The 23,563-nt window shown below is 34.0% G+C and overlaps 1 protein-coding gene across 5 annotated transcripts in view; it reads left to right on the top strand.

Moving 5' to 3' along the window:
• The window catches only part of SPOCK3 (SPARC (osteonectin), cwcv and kazal like domains proteoglycan 3), a 481,221-nt gene that overhangs the window by 192,570 nt on the left and 265,088 nt on the right, over positions 1-23,563 (top strand). For 3 of the 5 annotated variants that reach the window (XM_055276339.2, XM_055276338.2, XM_055276337.2), the window contains one exon: positions 2,591-2,636. The exons of the other annotated variants lie outside the window; for them this stretch is intronic. In XM_055276339.2, the coding sequence (XP_055132314.1) occupies positions 2,591-2,636 (46 nt within the window). The remainder of the gene's footprint in view (positions 1-2,590; positions 2,637-23,563) is intronic. 5 annotated transcript variants of the gene reach the window in all.

Raw genomic sequence — 23,563 nt, 5'->3', positions numbered from 1 at the left:
ACCATGTCAGAATAGTTTGAGATGACAGCAAAAACATTTTTTCTTCTTGCATTTACTATAGCAATAAATGTAGGTATTTAAAAATTTGCTACATTTGAATTTTTTTTTTTTTGAGAGAGTGTTGGATTTGAAAATAGGAGGAGGAGTTTATGGCAGTTTGTAAGAAATCAGAAAAACAAAGGATTTGGTGAGCAGTAATGACAGCTTGTCCATGGTGTTGCCCAAAGACACTGACAGACATAAACTTGACCCTTATGAGTAGCTATTAAGATTTAGCAACTCCTTTATTCCAGATACTGTGCTGGCATTTTACACATTTGATAATTAATCCCAATATCTCCCCCTCAAATAAGTAGATATTATTTTTCCAACTTTCATCACAGGAATCTGAGGATAGTCGAGGCCATCATCTTTTCTAAAGTGATGCAGCTAATAAGTGGTAGAGCCAGACTTAAAATTCTGGTTTGCCTGTCTCCAAATCCATCACTCACGTGTGCATGTCTAGCTTTCTGTTCCCTAAAACTGTAGCTGCCCAATTCCTCCCCATGCTTGGATCACTGTCATCATCCTCAAATAGTAAGATATATTTATAAAAATAAAAGATATTAAATGAGTATGTTACATTGCTCAGCTCAAGTTTTGAGACATTTAGTGGAGTAATTTAATTTGAAAGTCTAATTTTCCAAGAATTGTATCACGCTATAATTGTATTTAAAAATATTTTAAAGACAATACGTAATCAGTGTTTATTTAATTATCCAGTAGCATTATCCTTTCTTAATCTAATCCTAGATAATTTAGTGGAAAATCTATGTGTATAGATTGCTATAATTTGCCCTCCTCTTAATATAACCCTATATGGACATAAATATATCAACTACAGTGATGTCATTTTTTTCTTTTTGTTTCATTTTTTTAAAAAATTGAAGTTGGTGGGGTACAATTACAGAAGGTAGTGATTAACTGTTAGTCACATTAAAAAAACTTCTGAAACCTAATTTAAAATTTTCATAAATAAATTAAAGGATTGCATTTATTTCTATGATTGAAGTCAGTGCTACATTTTCTTCCTTATACAGTGGAGACACTAAAAAAGAGGCCAGAAAGAAGATCCAAAAAAGGAAGATAAGTCATTATGTAAAAGTGATAATTGCACTCGTATGTTTATCACAGCACTATTCAGAACAGTAAATATATTAGATTTAATCTAACTGCCCATCAACAGCTGATTGGATAAAGAAAATGGAATACTATTCAGCCACAAAAGGGGAATGAAATTATGTCTTTTGCCTCAATGTAGGTGGAACTGAAGGCCATTATTTTAAGTGAAACAACTCAGAAAGAGAAAGTCAAATACCTCATGTTCTCACTTATAAGTAGGAGTTAAATAATGTGTACATGTTGACATAGAGTGTGAAATAATACACATGAGATACTTGGAAGGGTGGGATGGCATGAGGGGTGAGAGCTGGGAAATTAATGGGAACAATGTACACTATTCAGGTGATGTTTACACTACAAGCTGAGACTTCACCACTATGTGATATTCATGTAACAAAACTGCATTTATATCCCTTACATTTATACAAAGAGAAAGAATATCTGCTTACCCCTTTTGAATTCTGTAGCTTCTGTAGCTTTCCAATTAACTGACTTGAGTGGTCTAACAGTTTAGAGATTGGAAATGTTACAGCTTCACCATGATGTGCTACTCTCTTCTGGCAGGTTACCATAGTGACAACAGTATGTTAATTTCAACAGTGACATCTTTTTAATTTATAATAAAATATGATATTAATGAGGAACTTTTATAAGACTTTTAGAGTGGTAAAAACAAGAAATAAATAGACATAGTCTATTTGGCCCTACTTTTTAAAAATTCTTTTCAGTGTACATTGCCCTACATTTGTGCTGTACTGTCGTATTTACTAAGTATATTGTAAATATATTGCATTGATTCTTTTCCATATTAAAGAATTAAACTTTAGGCAGGACTTAATTAGGTGTGCATTTTTTTCAACCTCTAGATTGCATTTTGATGAACTCCTTAGATATTCGATTAGCAAGAGAATGATTTGCATAAAGCATATTTACACTCCATGGGCCACTGCAGAATCACTTGGTATTTTCCCTGCTGAATTAATGGTTCCACTTACTGTTGTACTAGGGGACAATGAAGTTGTATAATTGGAAATTGGTAAGATACTTTATAGCTTATTAGTTTTAGGTAATTATCTGCATGTCATATTATGCACTGAATTGTAATTGAAAATATTGCATTGTAATATTTAGGAGAAATGGCAACCAAAAATAGTTAAATTGTTATAGTAACCACTGACTTGCAATGAAAATGAACAGGTTTATTGAAAGACATTTCTGTAACTTGTAAACAGTGTGTTCCTTTTTGATAACTATTCTTTTTCTCTTCTTTTTTATTTTTATTTATTTATTTTATAATTTGCTGCTTGCCATTGCAGGAAGTAGAGGTTTGTATACAGCTTCTGTGTTTCATATTTAATTTTAGATTTTATATGAACCCTTGCATTTTAATTACTCATATACACTCAATTCACATTATTTTCCCCCTTAGGATGATTATTTTCGCACTTGGAGTCCGGGAAAACCCTTCAATCAGGGTAAGAATCTAACTATTTTAAAATAAAAATCTTTACATGTTCATAATCATTGTACTTTTAAAAATGATATTTATTGTCTGGTTAGGCTTGAAAATACTAAATAGAAGAGCTTACATAAGTGGAAAAATTTATGCAATAATTACTTACATTTCAGCATAATATTTTTAGAAGTAAGCTAATTAGTTATCATGATGATGTCAGGATGTCTTTTATTTTTAGATACATGTTTTAGATGGCTGATTTGGGCTTCTGAACCTTACCAGGTTTATTTTTATCGGTAGATACAAGACACTTCATCCAGTTTTCAAGTACATTCACTGGGCAACAGATTAATTTGTACAAACTTTTAAAACAAATGACTTTTTTTTGCCTCTTTTCCAGTTAATGAAAGGTTTCCTTTAAGACCAGTAAATTAGTAATTAGACTCAGCTGGGGTCTTAACAAACCCCAAAGGGAAAAGTGTTATACAAAATTAGGGCTTCCCCACCTCTTTTCAAACAGTTTGCAATTCTGATTAACTTACCTTTAAAAGGAAAACAGGAAATAGGGATGAAAATGAAAATACTTCTACATGTGCAATGAGAATGGACACATCAAGCCCCAAGCAATCATAGTTACATAAATGACTAAAGAGATTTGTTTACTAAAGTTCACATTTAAAAAGTATCTTACTTTTAAAGTTTCTTTTTGTAACTTTCTATAGTCTGTGCAAAGTAGAAAAAAAAGTCTTCTTTACATAGAGTACATAGTAACCGTGCAAAAGATAATACTTTGTGAAGTAGTCAGACTTCAAAATAGAAGTCTTTGTAAGAGTGTTTAGGTAAGTGATTAGATGATGAAAACACAATATGTTATTTAAAGGAGCTCAGAGTATTTTGCTATGTTACCAGATTTTTACTTAATATTTGGGGTGAATGCTACAACCACCAAGCTGTATAAGTGAGAAACCAGTTGTGTGGACCTAGACATAGACCATCATCAACATTGGTATTAACATGGAGTCTGAAACAGTCATTCAAATATAATATCTTCTTAAAATGACTTTTTTTCTTATATATTTCATTTGATTTCACTATTATCCAGTGTTTATTTGTGAGATCAGCATTTTAAAATTCTAAAAGAATTAATTTTGAATTTGTTACTAATAAGTCAAGCCAATGCTCTAAAACACAGGCAATAAAAAAATAATGACATGCAGACAGAGACGTTATTTACTGGCTTTCTTGGGAAATGAATTTTTATGATGGAATCACAAACCTTGTAAAATGGGTGTTAGCTATGGAATTTGTCATACTTGGTGCATTCAGTTGTAATAAAGATGCTTTTATTTTCCTTTGTGTGTGCATGACAATGTGTTGAATGGCAATTTATATCTCATAAAAAAAGAATGCTATTCGAGAGTCTTCCAAACAATTAGTGATACGAGATTGATTTGCTTTAATATTAAGAGAGGTTTTTAACCTACTAACTTAAAAATATTATGTTTATCAGGCAGGGATAAGCTTATGACATGATAATAGCTAATATTTATGAAGAATGTCCTATTTTGAGTCACTACTCCAAGTGTTTGATATATATTACTTAATTTAGTTGTTATAACCCTGCAAGGTAGATGAAGAAGTTAAGATATTGAAAGAAGTTAGTTAAGCTCCTGCTCAGGTTATATTCCTACAGTGTGGCAGAGTGGAGATTTGGATTCAGTCAGTCTGAACCCCCAAACCTGTTTCCTAACTGCTATGCAATATTACCACTCATATGATAACACTAACAAGCAATAATAGCACCCTGATGGTATTTTGTTTTGAAGTTTATGCTTTAAAAATGCATTTACTTGAACAAAGCTTTATTTCTATATGTTAAAACAATATTTTTTAGACTATCCGATCTCAAGTTTTGATTTCTTGAACATATATAGTTGGTAAACATGTAAGAAAGTTTTGTATCAAAAAATAAAAATCGAACAAAAATTAGATGGAGATATGTGTATTTGTTTTTGGCTTTGAGTCAAATTAACCAACCTAGTTGTAGACCACACTGAGGAGTGAGCAAAATAATCCTATTTCCATCTAAATAGTGTCCATCATCTAGATAGAAGAGACGTGAGATATGTTCATTTCTAGTATGTTTCTTGCTTTTTTGATGACAGACTCTTCCTTCAAGTATATTTTCAAAAGCTTATTGGTGTATTGAACATAAAATTATTTAAAATACTTATTACGAGTATTTTTAGTTTTTAATTTACCATGTTTTTCACTGAATTATGGACATCCATATTAGATCACTATAAGTTGATTTTCCCCTATTTCATTTTTAAGAGGTTTGCATGTTTCCTAAAAAAAGTGAAGAAAGAGTTACCTTGTCATTATATTTTTATACTGGTATTTATACTATTTTAACGATCAATATATCCATTTAAAGTTATCTTTTATTTCAATTTCTATAGAATGCACCATGAAGCATGCAGAAATTAAAGTATCACCAATGAAAATGTTAATTAATATTTTATAATATGAATGGCATAAATTCTCAGCACAAAACTCCTTTCTACATATGCATACATATGCATACCAATACATACATACATACATAAACATATCGATTACATATTCACACTTGGACAGACACATTTACACTTGCAAATTTGCTTCTAGATAAAATCAACTAATTGTTCGTGTACACCTGATCTACCTTTTGGTTTAACCATGACATATTTTTCATCTCATTTAAGTTTCTTTTAATCAATCATTTTTCCAGTTTCTTTATGTTTTACCACTAAAACAGTAAGAGTTTTGGGGAAATAAAATGTTTTCTTTTTTTTTTTTTTTTTTTGAGACGGAGTCTCGCTCTGTCGCCCAGGCTGGAGTGCAGTTGCACAATCTCGGCTCACTGCAAGCTTCGCCTTCCGGGTTCACGCCATTGTCCTGCCTCAGCCTCTCCGAGTAGCTGGGACTACAGGCACCCGCCACCACGCCCGGCTAATTTTTTTTTTTGTATTTTTAGTAGAGACGGGGTTTCACCGTGGTCTCAATCTCCTGACCCTGTGATCCGCCTGCCTCGGCCTCCCAAAGTGCTGGGATTACAAGCATGAGCCACCGCGCCTGGCCTAATAAAATGTTTTCAAATGAGCTTAAGTAGAAACTGTTTTGATGATGGTAAATCTGCTGCAAAATGAACTAAAGCATGCCAATACCAACAATATATTGGTCTGGGCATCTCCACACTGATTTTTCTGTGATATTACTTCTCTTCATTAGTGCAATTAATCATGAGTTGACATGACAGAAATTACCTGAAAAATTGTTTTGATGAGGACATACATCTTGAATAAGGCATAAAATGTATATGCTTTTCTATATTTATTATGATAAATAAACTGAAGGGAAAATGCATGTGTGAACCTAGGTGGTAGCGTGGTAAAGATTTTAAACAATTTAATCAATGCTTTAGATGAATATACTGTAGCTTTCAAAAATAAATATTCACATCTTTCCATTCGCTGTGTTAAATCTGCCTTGTTTGTGGTCATGGATTGATATTGGTGTGTAACGGATACATCAGTAAAGTTCCTAGCAGTGAATCTTGACAGTTGCTCAGAGAATCTGCTTGAACTGAGGTACCCTATCTACAAGGATCACCTTTTATTTAAATGTTGTTTTCCCCAGCACATGATAAATATCATCAATCTGTAGGTGTCCTAAGGTGAAAGATTTAGAAGGAAAACATGCTTTCTAGGTTTTCCTAACTTTGCTATCCAAAGGAGCTTGGAGTGTCCCTACTTGGTATCTGTCATGGCAGTAAGTTATTATGAATAGATTAGAAATGAAGATCAATATACAGAGATCCAGAGATATAAGAACAAACCCGTTTCATTTTTTGATGTGTTCCTCCTGCTCCTGCACGTTTTTGGGGATCTTGAATTAGGGGCAAGAAGTCTAGCTGTGGCTTAGGTCAGCACCCTTCTGTCTTTTCTCAGCAGTTTCGTTGTGTGCAATCTTCTTAAATCAGAGCCTCTCAGGAAGGGCAGCCGAACTCCTACTGGTTCATTAGATTGCAGTTAACTCTTTTTTTTTTTTAAATTTATTTGTTTATTTATTTATTTTTGAGATGGAGTCTCGCTTTGTCGCCCAGGCTGGAGTGCAGTGGCCTGATCTCGGCTCATTGCAACCTCCGCCTTCTGGGTTCAAGCAATTCTCCTGCTTCAGCCTCCTGAGTAGCTGGGATTACAGGCACCCTCCACCACACCTGGCTAATTTTAGTATTTTTAGTAGTGACAGGGTTTCACCATGTTGGCCAGGATGGTCTCGAACTCCTGAACTCAGGTGATCTACCCCTTGGCCTCCCAAAGTGCTGGGATTACTTGCGTGAGCCACGGCATGTGGCCAAGATTGCAGCTAAACTTATAACTAGAGGAAGCATTCTGGCAAGGATTAGAGAGTCCGGAGAGGGGCAATTGTAAGAAAAAAATAACCAGCTCTTTGGAAGGGCAGTCATGTGTTTAGCCATATACTTATCCATTGTATTTATCGCTTCAGAATCATTTCTTAGAGCTTTATCTGCTTCCCATGATTTTTTCCATCCATTTGCAAAACGTCTCACGTATAATAACAGTCACAGCCTGATATGTCCTTTTGCAATCAGTATTTGGCTACAAAGGAAAAGCTGTTGAGATGTCATCTGGAGCTTTTATTCCCTTCAATGAACAGAGTTGTTCATAGTGTTATGGATGTAATTCTTTCTGAAACTGAAAAAGACTAGTGTTTGAGGAAATGCACCCCTAACTTAGCTTCCTCTTCTTAAAATGCATTATTATTATGCTTCTTAAGGAATAGGTTATGTAGATTAGACAATGTCAATTTTGGCTGTCTCCCAGATGCCTTTAATTTTTACTTATTTACATGAGTATCATTTATTTTTTATGTTTTCAGATGGCATTTACTGATAGTATTCCGAAACAATAGAAAGGTCTGATCCATGCTTCACAATAGGGGCATGGTGGTATCATAATGCTGCTTTGTTTAAGAGCTTGGGGACTTTTGGCATTTTTCTAGTGGAAAAATTGGTGTTCCCAGTATTGAAATTCAGTGGAGGCAACATGCAAGGATGATTACATGATTACAGTATTTTCTGAAAGTGATTTCAGTCATTTAGAAATGTAAATTCTGAGCCTTTATTTGATTGAACCATTATTTGATTAATTCACATGATTTAGGAGTTTTGAATATTTTTGGACAAGTTCCCTGTGCAGACATTCAAATTCTAATAGTCTTATCAATGTATATATCCCACATTGGTTGTATCATCCATATTGGCAACCTTAGATCATAGAAGTCCTTTGTATCCCTGAGGAAAACCTGCTAAGAAATTATATTCAACCTAGAAACCAACAGTAAATGTCCATTTACTCTATGTCAGATTTAGTACCTAAGAATTGCATAGGGCTTCTAAATGAGAAATTTATTCCATTATCCAATTCTTACTTCTTTATACAATGATGGTGTTTTGTTTATTTTACACTATAGCCCATAAAATATAGCACCAAAAATCTTAGATTGTTTTGCTCTATACCAAATGAAGGTACATGTTCCATAAAATAATAAATACTATGTAAAGGTCTGTGTTTTTAATTCATAAGGTAAAATCAAGATTACTATGTAATACTTGATTTGCTTCATATCACATTAGCCTACATAGGTGTGCAAGAAGGCAAATTATATCTCTTTTCCATTTCCTTATGTGTTATTAAACTAATCAAATATAGAGAGCAGGAAATTAATCAAATTAATTTAGAAGGTGTTTGGTGATTTAAGAAACAATACTCTTCACAAGCTGACCCTGACTTTCAGGAGGTGAAATGACAATGGCAGAATTTAACTGAAGACTCACAGTCTAGAAATGGAACCACTGCTCTTTTGACAGGTGCCACCTCAGTGGCATCACTGGAAAGTCCGGATTGCCTGACACTTTGATAACCAATGATTGGGGGTCAGGTCAAAGTCAGGGTCGGCTTGTGAAAAGTTGTTAAACAACATGCCAAGTGTGAAATGTCAACCCTCACTCTAAACTTTCCCTGTTCAGAGCATCAGATGAAGACTGAGTTTTACAGTGGTTTTCTGTGTTTTGCTAGTCCATTGAAGAAGGGAGTTTGAAAGTTATATACTGCTAACGATTGTCTGCACGTGTCCTTCCTGAAATAACATGATTGTTTATGGAAAGTATCTTTAATAAAGCTGGACACAGTTTGTCTTGGAAAAAATAAAAGAAACAATATTATTATCTCAAGCCTTGTTAATCCAACACAGCAAGAAGTATTATAAAGATTGAAAAAAATTCTGGACATACATAGAAAGTCATACTTTTACCAGGAGGCCTCTGCTGGCTAGAGAAGTGATTCTCAGTCCTTGCTGTGCAGGAGAATTACTTCACACTCATTTAAAAAGTATAGTTGTCTAGGCTCGATCCCTGAATGTTTTGATTCAATTGATCTCTTGATTCCTGAATGTGCATTCATATCATTTTGCAGTCATTGTTATTATCCATCTCCAGGACCCTTTTCATCTTCCCATTAATGACTATCTTCAGTTTATTGGATATGAACTGAAACTATACATGCATTAGAAAATAACTCTCCATTCTCCCTTCCCCTCAGCACTTGGCAACCCCAATTGTACTTTGTTTCTTTGAATTTGACTTTTCCAGACATCTCCTATAAGTGGAATCATACAATCTTTGCCCTTTTGTGATTCACTTATTTCACTTAGTGTAATGTCTTCAGGGCTCAGCCATGTTGTGGCATGTATCAGAATTTCCCACTTTTTAAGGCTGAGTAATATTTTATTGTATGTATATCCCACATTTTGTTTCTCTATTTATCTATCCATAGACACTTATGTTACATCCACCTTTTGGCTATTGTGAATAATGCTTCAGTGAATGTGTGTGTCTAAATATGTTTGGGTCTCTGCTTTCAGTTCTCTTGGTTATATACCTGGAAATGGAATTGCTTAATCATATGGTAATTATACTTATTTGGGAAACAACCATATTGTTCTCGATAGCAACTGCATGCTTTTATATTCCCACCGGCAAGCCACAGTATTCCAATTTTTCCTCATCCTTGTCAACATTTTTTTTTAATTAAAATCTATCCTAATGGTTGTGAATGTGATTGTGTTTCAAACTCCAAAATTTGTTATTTTATGCAGGTATAGTAGAGAATCGTAGGGTACTAGCAATGGCTTATCAAAATAATTCATTTCTGTCATTTCCTTCAGTAGTACTGAGAATTTTGTGTCAAAAGAGTTCTTCTTATGAAAACATTCCAAAGTGTCAGAGAATTTTAACTAACCTATTCACTTTTCAGACCTGGTGCCAGAAGCAGGTACCAAAGGGCTTTGAGAATAAATTGTGGGAAGCAAGAAAACCCCCAGAGAAAAATCATTGCCTCCATTGAACAACCACTCCCTATATGTCAAGTATTTTATAGAAGACACTTACACTACCTTAAAAAGTAGATACAAAGCTAGTAAGTGGTGTAGCAGAGGTTTCGAATTTTTTATTTGTGGTTTTGAAGGACATTTACTCTTTTGTTATGAAATACCGATTTATAATTAGCTTACCTGGTTTATTTCTCAACTCAGACTATACCCTTTTCATGAGAAGACATGGTGGGAATGGCACAGGTGAACACAGGCAGCTAAAGGGTCAATCATTTGGCATATGTTGTTGAATCATATTTAGAATTGTTCCACAAGAGAAGATATGAGGTGTTTGTAACTTGTATTCTAATTTTTCGAATCTAGAAATACAGTGTTTTAAACTGACTGCCTCTAATATCTGATCTTTATAAATGATCTTTAAATAAATTGAGCATTCATCTGATAATACATCACTTAATATCTGGATTTTAGAGCATGATTTTTCTGATTCTAATGAATATTTTATACCAAATATTATTTAGAAGTCCTTTCTCAAGTCAAAATAAATCTATTTGCACTGCTCCTTGAACTGACTCATGGTCTATATAAAAAAGAGGTGATATAATCTGAGTTTTTATTTCAAAATGCTCGTTGAGACACCAGCGAGTCTAGTGTGTTTGTTTGCTTTCACATAAACTGTCTAAAAGTTCCATATGTAATCAACCTGTACTTTACTTCCAGGCTTTAGACAGTATACTTTGTTTTGTGGAGAAGCTAATATCCTAAAGAATTTGAAATTTGCTAATATTGTACCCACTTTACTTACAAATGTTTTATAATTCAGTTTTGAATCTTTTTTATTAGTAAGTAGGGAAATAAAGACAATGAAAACCTCAAAGATGCTCGAACCCAGGAGGCCGAGGTTGCAGCGAGCCGAAATCATGCCATTGCACTCCAGCCTGGGTGACAAGAGCAAAACTCTGACTCAAAAAAAAAAAGAAAAGAAAATTAACTTTTCTTGAAATGTATCGGAATATGCTGTGCTTCTATCTTTGCATATCTGATCATCTCCATAGGTTTAGGATTTAACTTTCATATGAAAAAAAGCTAAGTGATTTTTCAGTTAACATTTCTCATTACAGAACTAGATAAATTATCTTTTTATGGTTCAACCATCAGTAATTCTTCAAAGTAAACGAGCACTTTTACATAAATACCTGCCCCCACATATGTATCTATCATTATTTATCCGTGATGTCGTGATGATTATTGTGTAATTAATTGTGCCAAAATTACAAGGATAAATAAAAATGAATGAAGGATAAATAAATATACTATGACTGCTCAATTCTTCAATCCCAGTTGTATTGAGATTACATCTAACTGGATCCTTCCACTTAATCAGAAATGAATTAATATGGCCTTAGATTTAGAAACCTATAAAATTATCTTCACTAAAACAAGTTTCTCTCTATTACATCTTTTCCACCATGGAAATATTCTTTCATAATTTATGTGTTAGCTGAAAATATGTTTTTCTAAGGCATTTGTTATGAAAGGAAATACTATTTCCTGAGCTGTTGAAGTTTCCAGGTATGTTCAGTTTTATACAGTTGTCAGGATCTTCTAGTTTTCCTATCATCTGGATAACAAAATACTATGTAATCATATATATTAGGCATGTCTGCTTTCTTCTGACATTTATTTTAAAACCATATAAAATCATCTGTATTATACTTTCACTTTTGAAATACATCACACACTACTTTTTTTCTTTTGCATTTCTATAAATTACCTAACAATCTACTATGTAAACTCTAGACTAATGCTTGTTTACATAGTGTTAGATGTCTAAAAAGATGATGAGTTGAACATATTTACTTCTACTATTGAATACTAGATCTTTTTAGACAATATAATTAATATATAATTATTTTAGGAAATTGTCTCTTACATGCTTTAATTAAGATAATGTCTAGTATTTTTATACACTTCTGTAACTTTCTAGAGGAAACCATATATGGAACTCAGGAATAGTTCTACTTAACATATTTTCTTTTCTTTTTTTTTTCTTTTCGAGACAAAGTATCTCTCAGGAGTGCAGTGACAAGATCTTGGCTCACTACAGTCTCCGCCTCCCTTGTTCAAGCAATTGATTCTCCTGGCTCAGCCTCCGAAGTAACTGGGATTACAGGTGGACATCACCACACCTGGCTAAATTTTGTATTATGTAGAGATGGGCTTTTGCCATGTTGGCCAGGCTGGTTTCAAACTCCTGACCTCAAGTTATCTGCTGGCCTGGGTCTCCTAAAGTGCTGGGATTACAGGTGTGAGCCACAGCACTAGGGTTACTTAACATATTTTCAACCACCATTTAGCCTTCTCATTTAGTTTCAATTGTTATAAAATAGATAGTAAAGATAGTGGAATCCCCAGTGAAGACCAATATTAAAATGCCTATAGAAAAATCATTGTCTGACTGCCAAAGTTAGAATCTAAATTTTTATAGTGTCTTAAGTTTAGGTCAATAATGTTAAGTGTGTTGGCAAGCTTCATAAACCAACCAATCCAATAATTCTAACATAACCCATAAATTCACATTATGCATTTTTCCTGCTGGCTTATTTTGGGAAATTCATACAATGATTTAAAAGTCATAAGTTGGCCTTTTCAAAAAGAAACAAAAGTTTACGACTAGTTATCAATCAATATGAACTTATATGTCTAGCCTTATCAGGTTGTTAGAATACATCTTCACTTAAAAGCAAAATAGTACTTTCCTGATTTTTAAATCTTTAACTTTCTACTTAGTATAACTTCTCTCTACTCAAATTATTTTTATAGTTACCCTATTTTTAAAATACTCGTTAGATGTTACAAGCAGTTAAATTTATGACAAGATGTCATCTATCAAACTCAAGCTCTACTTTCCCTATGAAGATGCCTCTTATGACTGTAAATGCATTCTCTTTTAAGTTCACTATACTTATCTTCAGAAATGCCTGCCTTAGAATTGACTTGGTCTTTGTTTTGTGAGAGTTAATGTGCCTTCTTGATTGAGATCGTAAGCTCAGTCAAAGTCCTAGCACATAGTTATATCCGTATGTCCCCTACAAGTCCTGTACCGTGGCAGATAAATATCATATACTCTTCACTAGAGTCAAATTTAGACATTTCTCTTTCTCCATTTTGTTTCTGTTTCTGAGTCTTTGCTTCTGTCTCCCCACAACTTCTTTGTTACTTCATGTCTAGTTTTAATAATCAGCCTTCCTCTTAACGCTATCGTTTATTTCATGCTCACTGTGTACAATTATCTTACAATAAATCGAGTTTTAAAAATAAATACATAAGAATCTCAGAAAGGTGCCAGGTGTGGTGGCTCATGCCTGTAATCCTAGCACTTTGGGAGACTGAGGTGGGTGGGTTATGAGGTAGGAGTTCAAGACCAACCTGGCCAACACAGTGAAACCTCATCTCTACTAAAAATACAAAAAAATTAACCAGGTGTGGTGATGCACGCCTGTAGTCCCAGCTACTCAGGAGGCTGAGGCAGGAGAGTCACTTGAACCCGGGTGGCAGAGGTTGCAGTGAGCCGAGATTGTAACACTGCACTCCAGCTTAAGCGACAGAGTGAGACTTTGTTAAAAAAAAAAAAAAAAAAAAAAAAAAAAACGAATATCAGAAAGAAAAAAAGATAATACAGGAACAGCATAAATATTTGAAACAATAATGACATAATTTTTCAAAATTTGTGCCAGACAACAAGCTCTGATGCAGGAAGCTCAGGGAACACCAAGAAGAATAAATGCAAAAGAAAAACACCCACATCTAGGCATATTATTTTCAAGCTGCAGAAAATAAAGCAAAAACAAAAACAAAACAAAACAAAACAAAACTCAAAAGAAGCCAGGCAGAAAGAGGGGAAACACATTTCCTGTAGAGAATCAAACACAAGAATCACATCGACTTTGCCTCAGAAACCATGAAGGCAAAAAGAGTGAGTCAAAAAATCAACATGCTGAAAGGGGGAAAAAAAAAGTTAGAAGAATATACCCTGATGTACCCAGTTAAATTTTACTGTGAAAGTAAAGAAATAAAGAGTTGTCCAGACAAAGAAAATCAAGGGAATTTGTTGCAGTAGATATACATGACTTGCAGGAGATATTAAAAGAAGTTCTTCAGAGACAAGGAAAATGATATAATTCAGAAACTCAGATCTACATAAAAAGGAAGGTTACTGAGAAAAGAACAAGGGAGTGTGAAATGAATATTTTTTTTTTTTACTTTTAGTTTATTTGATAGATTGTAGTTTGTTCAAAATTATAATAGCAACAGTGTATTCAAGTAGATACGCTTATATATCTGTTGTTATTTATGCTTATGTATAGATGAAATGAATGACAGCAAAGGTATGGAAAGAAGGAATTATAAATATTTTATTATTGTAAGGTACTTGCACTACCCATAAAGTGGTAGAGTGTTATTTAAAAGTGGACATGGATTACTTATAAATACATGACACAAACTCTAGGGAAACTACTTAAAGTAGTATAATTTAAGTAGTAGAAACTACTTAAAGCAGAAGTATAATAAATATTCTATGAAATGAGAAAAATAGAATCCTAAAAAATGTTCAGTTAAAATCACAAAAGGCAAAAAATGAAAGAAAATAGAAACAAAGCACAAAGCTAACAAATAGAAAACAGTAACACATATGGTAAATATTATTCCAGCTATATCAATAATTACTTCAAATACCAATAGTCTAAACGCACCGATTGAAAGATAGAAACTCTCATAGTGGGTCAAATGCAAGACCCAACTATATGTTTAAGAGGAACCCACTTTAAATTTAAAGCTACACATAGATTAAAAGTGAATGGATAGAGAAAGATATACCATGCTCACACTAATAAAAAATAAGCAGAAATAGCTGTATTAATTTCAGAAAAAATAGACATGAGAACAAAGAAAATTATCAGGGACAAAGAGGAACATTACATAATGATTCTCCAAAACGATGGTCTTTAACTTGCATATGCCTAACAAGAGAACAACAAAATATGTGAGGCAATACCTGAGAGAGCTGCAAGGAAAAATAGTTGAATTCGCTATTGTACTGGAGACAACATCCCTCCACTAGAAATGCACAGATCTAACAGGCAGAAAATCAGTAAGCACGTAGTTGAACTCACAGCACCATCAGTCAAACGGATAAAATTGACATCTATAGACTGCTTCATCCAGCAACAGCAGAGTAAACATCCTTTTCAAGCTCACATGGAACATTCACCAATATAGGGACACATGCTGTGACATAAAACACACCTGGACAAATTAAAGTAATAAAAATCATACAATAGCTGCTGACTGCCCATAATGGAATTAAAGTTGAAATCAATAACAGAAAGATAACCGGAAAATTCCAAAGTATGTGTTGATAAGCAACATACTTGTAGATATCACATGTGTCAAAGAAGAAATATCAAGAGAAATTTTAAAATATTTTGAATTAAATAAAAATGAAAACAAATTATCAAAATTTGTTTGTGGCATGCAGTGAAAGCAGTGCTTACAAAGAAGTTTATACCATTGAATGCATACATGAGAAAATAAGAAAGATTTAAAATCAGTCTTACAGGCTCTTAGTAAACTTGAAAAGAAATTTACGTCTGAAGTTAAAAAGGAGAAAAAAATAATAATTAGAGCAAAAATAAATTAAATTGAAAAAAGGAAATCAATAGACAACAAAACCAGAAACTGGTTCTTTGAAAAAGTCATTAAAATTGACAAAACTCTAGCCAGGCTAAGAAAAAAGAAGGGTCACAAATTACAATTATCAGAAGTGAAAGAGACAAAATAGCTACAGATTTCATGAACATTAAAAGGATAATAAGTAAATATTATGAACAACTCTGTGCCCACAAATTTGGTAACTTAGATGAAATGGACCAATTATTTGAAAGACACAATCTGCTAAAACCTGCACAAGAAGAAATAGTCAATTTTAGTAGCCCGATATCTGTTAAAGATATTGAGTTAAAAATTAATAGCCTGTCAAAACAAAAAATATGAAACTCAGTTGGATATACTGATGAACTCAAATAAACCTTTAAAGAAGAATAAAACAATTCTCTGCAATTTTTTAGAAGATAGAAGAAGCAAAGGAAATACTTCCTAACTCATCCTAAAAGGCCACCATCACCCTAATACCAAAATCAGACAAATACATTACAAAGAAAAAAAAAAAAAAAACACCGTAGACTAGGATCTCTCATAATATGGGTGCAAAAGTCTTCAATAAAGTATTGGCAAATCTAATCCAACAATGTATTATAAGATTAATGCACTACAAGTGAGATTTATCTCGGGAATGCAAGGCTGGCTCAATAGAATTCAAAATCAGTTATCCCAACACATTAAGAATATAGAGAAGAAAAAAAAATTACATAGTCACATAAAGAGATGGAGAAAAAGCATTTAACAAAATTCAACACCTATTCATGATAAAAACTACGTATAAAGTAGGAATACAGGTTGACTTCCACAACCCAATCTGATAAAGAACATCTATAAAAAACCTATAGCTACCATCATACCTAATGATGAGAAACTCTAAGCTTCAGGAATAAGGCAAGGATGTTCCTTTTCACCACTGCTTTTCAACTTTGTAACAAAAGTCCTAACTAATGCAATGAAACAGAAAAGGAAGCAATGATACACAGATTGAAAAGGAATAAATAAAACTGGTTTTGTTCCCTGATGTCACTGATGTAGAAAATCCTAAAACAAAACCTCCTGGAATTAACAAAGATTATAACAAGGTTGCAGAATACAGAGCTATCATACAAAAGTCAATGGCCTTCCTATACTTCGGAACAAGTGGGATTTTACATTAATGCAATATCATTTACATTAGTACCCTCTAGAATGAAATTTTAAGTATAAATCTAACCAAATATAAACAAGCTTTCTATAAGAAAAGCAGAAAACACTGATGAAAGAATGAGCTATCAAGCCACAGAGGAATGAAAGATGCAGAGTACTGAGAGAGGCCAATCTGAAAAGGCTCCATACTATATAATGCCACCTAAATGACATTCTGCAAAAGACAAAGCATAGAGACAGAAAAAGTGATGGGGTTGCTATTGAAGAGAGAACCAGTGTGTGCCTCACCAAAATTCCAGCATTTCTTTTTTTTGTTTTGTTTTGTTTTTTTCTTTTTTTTATTATTATTATACTTTAAGTTTTAGGGTACATGTGCACAATGTGCAGGTTTGTTACATATGTATCCATGTGCCATGTTGGTGTGCTGCACGCATTAACTCATCATTTAGCATTAGGTGTATCTCCTAATGCTATCCCTCCCCGCTCCCCCCATCCCACAACAGTCCCCGGAGTGTGATGTTCCCCTTCCTGTGTCCATGTGTTCTCATTGTTCAATTCCCACCTATGAGTGAGAACATGCGGTGTTTGGTTTTTTGTCCTTGCGATAGTTTACTGAGAATGATGATTTCCAGTTTCTCAAAAGAAGACATTTATGCAGCCAAAAAACACATGAAAAAATGCTCATCATCACTGGCCATCAGAGAAATGCAAATCAAAACCACAATGAGATACCATCTCACACCAGTTAGAATGGTGAGCATTAAAAAGTCAGGAAACAACAGATGCTGGAGAGGATGTGGAGAAGTAGGAACACTTTTACATTGTTGGTGGGACTGTAAACTAGTTCAACCATTGTGGAATCAGTGTGGCGATTCCTCAGGGATCTAGAACTAGAAATACCATTTGACCCAGCCATGCCATTACTGGGTATATACCCAAAGGACTATAAATCATGCTGCTATAAAGACACATGCCCACGTATGTTTATTGCAGCACTATTCACAATAGCAAAGACTTGGAACCAACCCAAATGTCCAACAACGATAGACTGGATTAAGAAAATGTGGCACGTATACACCATGGAATACTATGCAGCCATAAAAAATGATGAGTTCATGTCCTTTGTAGGGACATGGATGAAAATTCCAGCATTTCTTAAAAAATAGGATAATCTGCTACCAGTAATAAGTAAACATTAATGAATAGCAATGATCAGGGGCACACAAATAACTACCCCTCGCCCCACTTATTTGCATGACTTACTTGACCCTTAGGTATCAACCTAAAGCCCTTATAAAGCATCTGGAAATAAACTTGGTTGATTTTTCTATTTTATCTAAAAATTCTGTGAACATGTTCAGAAACACTTGATCATTTTTGAAGATATTCTAATGAAAGCCTTTTTAACCTTAAGAGGGATTTATTGTTTTTCCTTTATGGGGGTTCGTGTAAGTATAAAACTGTCCTAATTATGAATTACTTTTCGGGTTTCTCTTATCTTCCATACACTAATTTAAGACACATTTGGTAAATCAGAGTTTTCTCATCAGTTAACTCATGAAACTCAGCTAGGTAGGACTTTAACATACAAATGTATGAACAGGCATGCCTAATACATCATTAGCTCCATGCCTGGATCTCCGAACTTTATATTTTCACAAACTCCACAACATATATATTTGACCCAGACATAGTTTAAGTTAAAAAAAATTACATAACTCCTATCCTATTTGTTGTTTCTGTTCCTTTAATGCAGTATTCTATAAGCAGCAGTTACAGTCAGCCCTCTTTATCCATAGATTCCACATTCAAGGATTCAACCACACATGGATAGAAAATACCTGCATATGAGTTGAATCCCCTGATTCAAAACTCGTAGATAAGGAGGCCTGACTAAAGGACTTGGGCATCTACAAATTTTTGTGTCTTCTGGAGATCGTGGAATCAATTCTCTGCCAATGCTAAGGGATGACTGTACATTGTGTTATCTGTTATGTTTGGATATTTATTGCTACACTTGATACATCTGATTAAACGAATAAATAAAAATCTAATAGGAGGGAAAATGGAATTTTGAGTATACTTTTCTTTCATTCAAATCTAAACACGAATTTGTCTGTTTAATGCAATGCTTATTATTGAGGAAGTTATTTTAAATCATTTTTAACCTATAATTTACATTTTACCATTTCTTTTTTCTTTTTTTTTTTTTTTTTGAGACGGAGTCTCGCTCTGTCGCCCAGGCTGGAGTGCAGTGGCGCCCTCTCGGCTCACTGCAAGCTCGGCCTCCCGGGTTCACGCCATTCTCCTGCCTCAGCCTCTCCGAGTAGCTGGGACTACAGGCGCCCGCCACTACGCCCGGCTAATTTTTTTGTATTTTTAGTAGAGACGGGGTTTCACCGTGGTCTCAATCTCCTGACCTCGTGATCTGCCCGCCTCGGCCTCCCAAAGTGCTGGGATTACAAGCGTGAGCCACCGCGCCCGGCCTATTTCTTTTTTCATTTAATTTTTATTTATAATGAATACATAAAAATTATATATATTGGCCTGGTGCGGTGGCTCACTCTTGTAATCCCAGCACTTTGGGAAGCCGAGGCGGGCAGATTACGAGGTCAGGAGATCAAGACCATCCTGGCTAACAAGGTGAAACCCCGTCTCTACTAAAAATACAGAAAATTAGCCCAACGTGGTAGCGGGCACCTGTAGTCCCAGCAACTCGGGAGGCTGAGGCAGGAGAATGATGTGAACACGGGAGGTGGAGCTTGCAGTGAGCCAGGATCCTGCCACTGCACTCCAGCCTGGGTGACAGAGCTAGACTCCGTCTCAAAAAAAAAAAAAATTATATATATTTATGAAGTACAGTGGGATGTTTGAATGCATGTATACATGGTATAATGATCAAATCAGAGTAAATACCATATCCATCACTTTAAGCACTTACCATTTCTTTGTAGTGGCAGCATTCAAAATACTGAGTTCCACCTATCTTGGAACACACAGTACATTGTTATTTGCTATAGTCATCCTACAGTATAATAGAACACCAAAGCTGAGTTTCACTTCTTTTTTGTCAGTGATTTTGCTCCTTGTTAGAGCATTTTCAGAGTATTTTTCACATACATTTTTTTTTTATTTGTTCCTCACATGAAAAATCTTTCAAAATTTGTAGGGGAAGTAAGATTGTTACTAACTCTAACACAAGAACAAACTGGGAATAATTTAGGGTTTGATTTGCACAGATTACAGAAATTTAAATAAATGAGGCTGAGAGATTAGATTTTAGAACTTCTAGATATTAGTTTTGTGGTTTTCAAGATATCATGTAGTCTTTGTTAATTTAACGGTTTAATAATAATCGTTTATTGTTAGAGATAATTTTTATGAGTGCAAAATTTAATAATATTAGCTGTCATTTGCTGAGCACATACTACACACCATTAGCATTTAGCCAATATCTCACTCAAATCTCACACAAGCTCTCATTTTTATTGCTTTTATTCTGCTGCCATGTTTATTATTTTATTGCTCCTATTACAAAGAGGAGAGACATTGATATTCAATGAGGAAAAATAATTTGCCCATGATCCTACAGCTATGTAGAGTAGGAACCAGAATTTAAATCTATTTTATTTTACTCCAGATTCGGAGCTTCTCCACTCACACATGCTGCCTCTGAATGATGAGCGAGGTAGGCATTTATGCCAGTCAGCCTGGCTCTATCCATGACTACTAGTTATACCTTCAAGTGGGACCTCATGAGAAAGCTGCTGTTACCACTAGAAAATGGCCTAAATTCTTGCCACTCACTGTAACTTCGTATAAATCATTTAATCAAACCTATTGGGTTTTTAATTTCTGATTTTTAAAATGAGAAAATAATTGCAGAAAATAACTTACAAGGTCTCTTTTGTCCCCTAAGTTTTATCTTTCTAATCTTCTACAAATTCATTGAATGGCATATTAATAATTACATCTTTGAATGTAAATATTGACATGTTATAACATTTCATTCTGCCAATAGTTTACATTTATATTTCTTAACAAAAGAATAGTGATTTTTCACTATTTTCACTTTACAAAAGAATGAATTTTACTTTCAGGAGAAATTTACAAAAAATATGTTGGGGAAATCTTTGTTAGCAACATATTTCATTAAAGGTATTTTGAAGCACATTTTTACCATACATATGGCCAGCTAAGCATTAGTTAAGAAATGTTTCTGTAATAGTTTGCAGTTTCTTATACATTCTAATTTGAGACTAACAGCATGTTTATATGATTGGGAGAATGAGGCTTGCTATTTCCAACTTCACAGTCACTTAATCAAAAAGGTAAGTGACTTGCCTAAAGTTATGTGAAATAACTATAAAGCTAGTCATTTATATTAAGTGATACATCTAGGATCACAACTCATGTCATTTATCACTGAGTGCTGTGCCTTCCCACTATCCTATATTCTGAAATAATCACACGCTGCTTTTCACCATCATATTAAAGATGAGCTAGCTATTGCCTTACTACAGTGGGGTTGCTTTTGTTTCCAGTTAAAGCCAGAACTTTTAGAAATTAAAATATTTTTAATGCAAGATAGGAGGCAGTATATTTAAAGTTTCTAAGTGACGTTTAATGAAAGATAGGTTGCATAACTTAAGAAAATTTTGTAGGCTTTGGAATCAGATAATACTAGACTTGAGTCTGGGCTTTACAACTTTGTCGCTCTGCAAAACTGGAAAAAATAATTAACTCAAGGCCAAAGGCAACATTTTCAGATTAACATTTAGCTTAAGCCCAAAAGAATTCCAAGAGATAGATAGTAAAAAGGTAGAGGAAGAGGAGAGGTGAGAATATTTAAGCTGTCATTTAGGCTCAAGGTGTCTTAATTGTTTATACAACTTTGTGTGGTATATATACATAACATTCATACATTTTTTAAATGTTTTCCCATATACATTTAAAATACGGATAACACCTTTTATTCTAAAATATTAAATATTCCCAATTTTCACTTAATTTTGACACTGTATACAGTGCAACTTTTCAGCTTTTTTTTTTTTTTTTTTTTTTTTTTTTTTAGTAAATGGAGGTAGGAGCCAATGCATACATTTCTATCCTCTACTCATTTTAAATTAAAATATTCTGTACTCATTTCTATCCTTGACTCGTTTTATTTCTTAGGAAGAAAATGGATGTCAATGCTGTGAAAAATATATATATATATACACACACACATATATATATATACACACACATACACATATATAATGTGCCGGTTGTTAATTCTAGAAATAAAATTTTTACATTTATTACACTTAATTGATTTTAAGTGTTATTGACTCCTATGAAGTAAGGTCAGATCAGTGTTGTGGATGGAGTTATGTCCCCCCAAGAGATACATATAAGTCTTAATTAACCTCCTGTGCTTATGAATGTGACCTTAACTGAAAATAAAGTCATTGTAAATATAATCAAGTTAAGATGAGGTCATTAGGTGGACTTTAATCCAATATGACGGGCGTCTTTCTAAGAAAAGGAGAAAAGATGGATAGACACACTAGGACAAGGCCACACGATGACAGCAGCAGAGATTGGAGTTAAACTGAGGGAAGCAAGGAACACCAAGGATTGCTGACAAGCCCGGGAAGCTAGGACGGAAGTATGGACTAGAGCGTCTCTCGGAGCCCTCAAGAAGGGCTTCTAGCTTCTATAAATGTGACATAATAAATGTCTGTTTTTTTTAAGCTATGTAGTTTGCAGTACTTTGCTACAGCAGTGCCAGGAAATGAATACAATTAATCTTATTAAAATAATTTTTAAATAATTTATATAATTGCTAAACATATTCCATCACATAAATGCAAGAGCTGATGTAGAATAAACCTAGATGAATGACTAGTTTTGATTTTAATATTAACAACAGTATATATTAATTGTAACGTTTAATTTGTGAGTTAATTCTGTGACTTTATATAGAGTGTATGTATTTTGGATGAGCATTTTTGCTCAAGTGGCAGCTGTTTTTCTGGCTTTAGCATTGTGTGTTTTTTTTTCTCTTGGATAAAGGAAACAAAACATGCACCACACTCTTAGTCTTAGACCACAGGTTCTCTGTAGGTGGATGGCACCTTGGGAGTGGTCATGTGACACAAATCTGACCAATTAGAGCCTCCTTGCCCCCTGTTCTCAGTGAATAGTTACCATAATCAGGCTATTAGATTCTGGGACGTGTGGAGTGAATTACAGGAATGAGAAGCTCTCTTTTTTCAAGATTAGCTAGAAAATATAACATAAATTTGTAGATAATCAGAGCCCCCTTGGCAAGAACACAAAATATAGGAATGCTATGTTAAGAGATGAAGAAAGTATGCCATGTCTGAAGTGAGCTGTAAACATAAATTTCTTTACCCTTTCTTTTCTTTTCTTTCTTTGATCAAACCAGTTTTAATTCTCTTATGTCCAACTGAAAGTGTCCTAATGATATAGACACTAGTATCTGGACCTGAGTTGTAAGGAATCCTAAAATTTTTGAAGTTGAGTGAGCTGAGACAGGAGCAGAGGGGATTCCTCACATATAAGAAGTTGGTATGTCATGCTGTATTATAGGAATGCAGTGACTATTTTGTAGCC

The sequence above is a fragment of the Symphalangus syndactylus genome, chromosome 4 (genome assembly GCF_028878055.3).
Source record: "Symphalangus syndactylus isolate Jambi chromosome 4, NHGRI_mSymSyn1-v2.1_pri, whole genome shotgun sequence".
Classification (NCBI taxonomy): domain Eukaryota; kingdom Metazoa; phylum Chordata; class Mammalia; order Primates; family Hylobatidae; genus Symphalangus; species Symphalangus syndactylus.
Note: the sequence above shows the minus strand (reverse complement) of the source record. Positions and strands in the feature narration are given on the sequence as shown.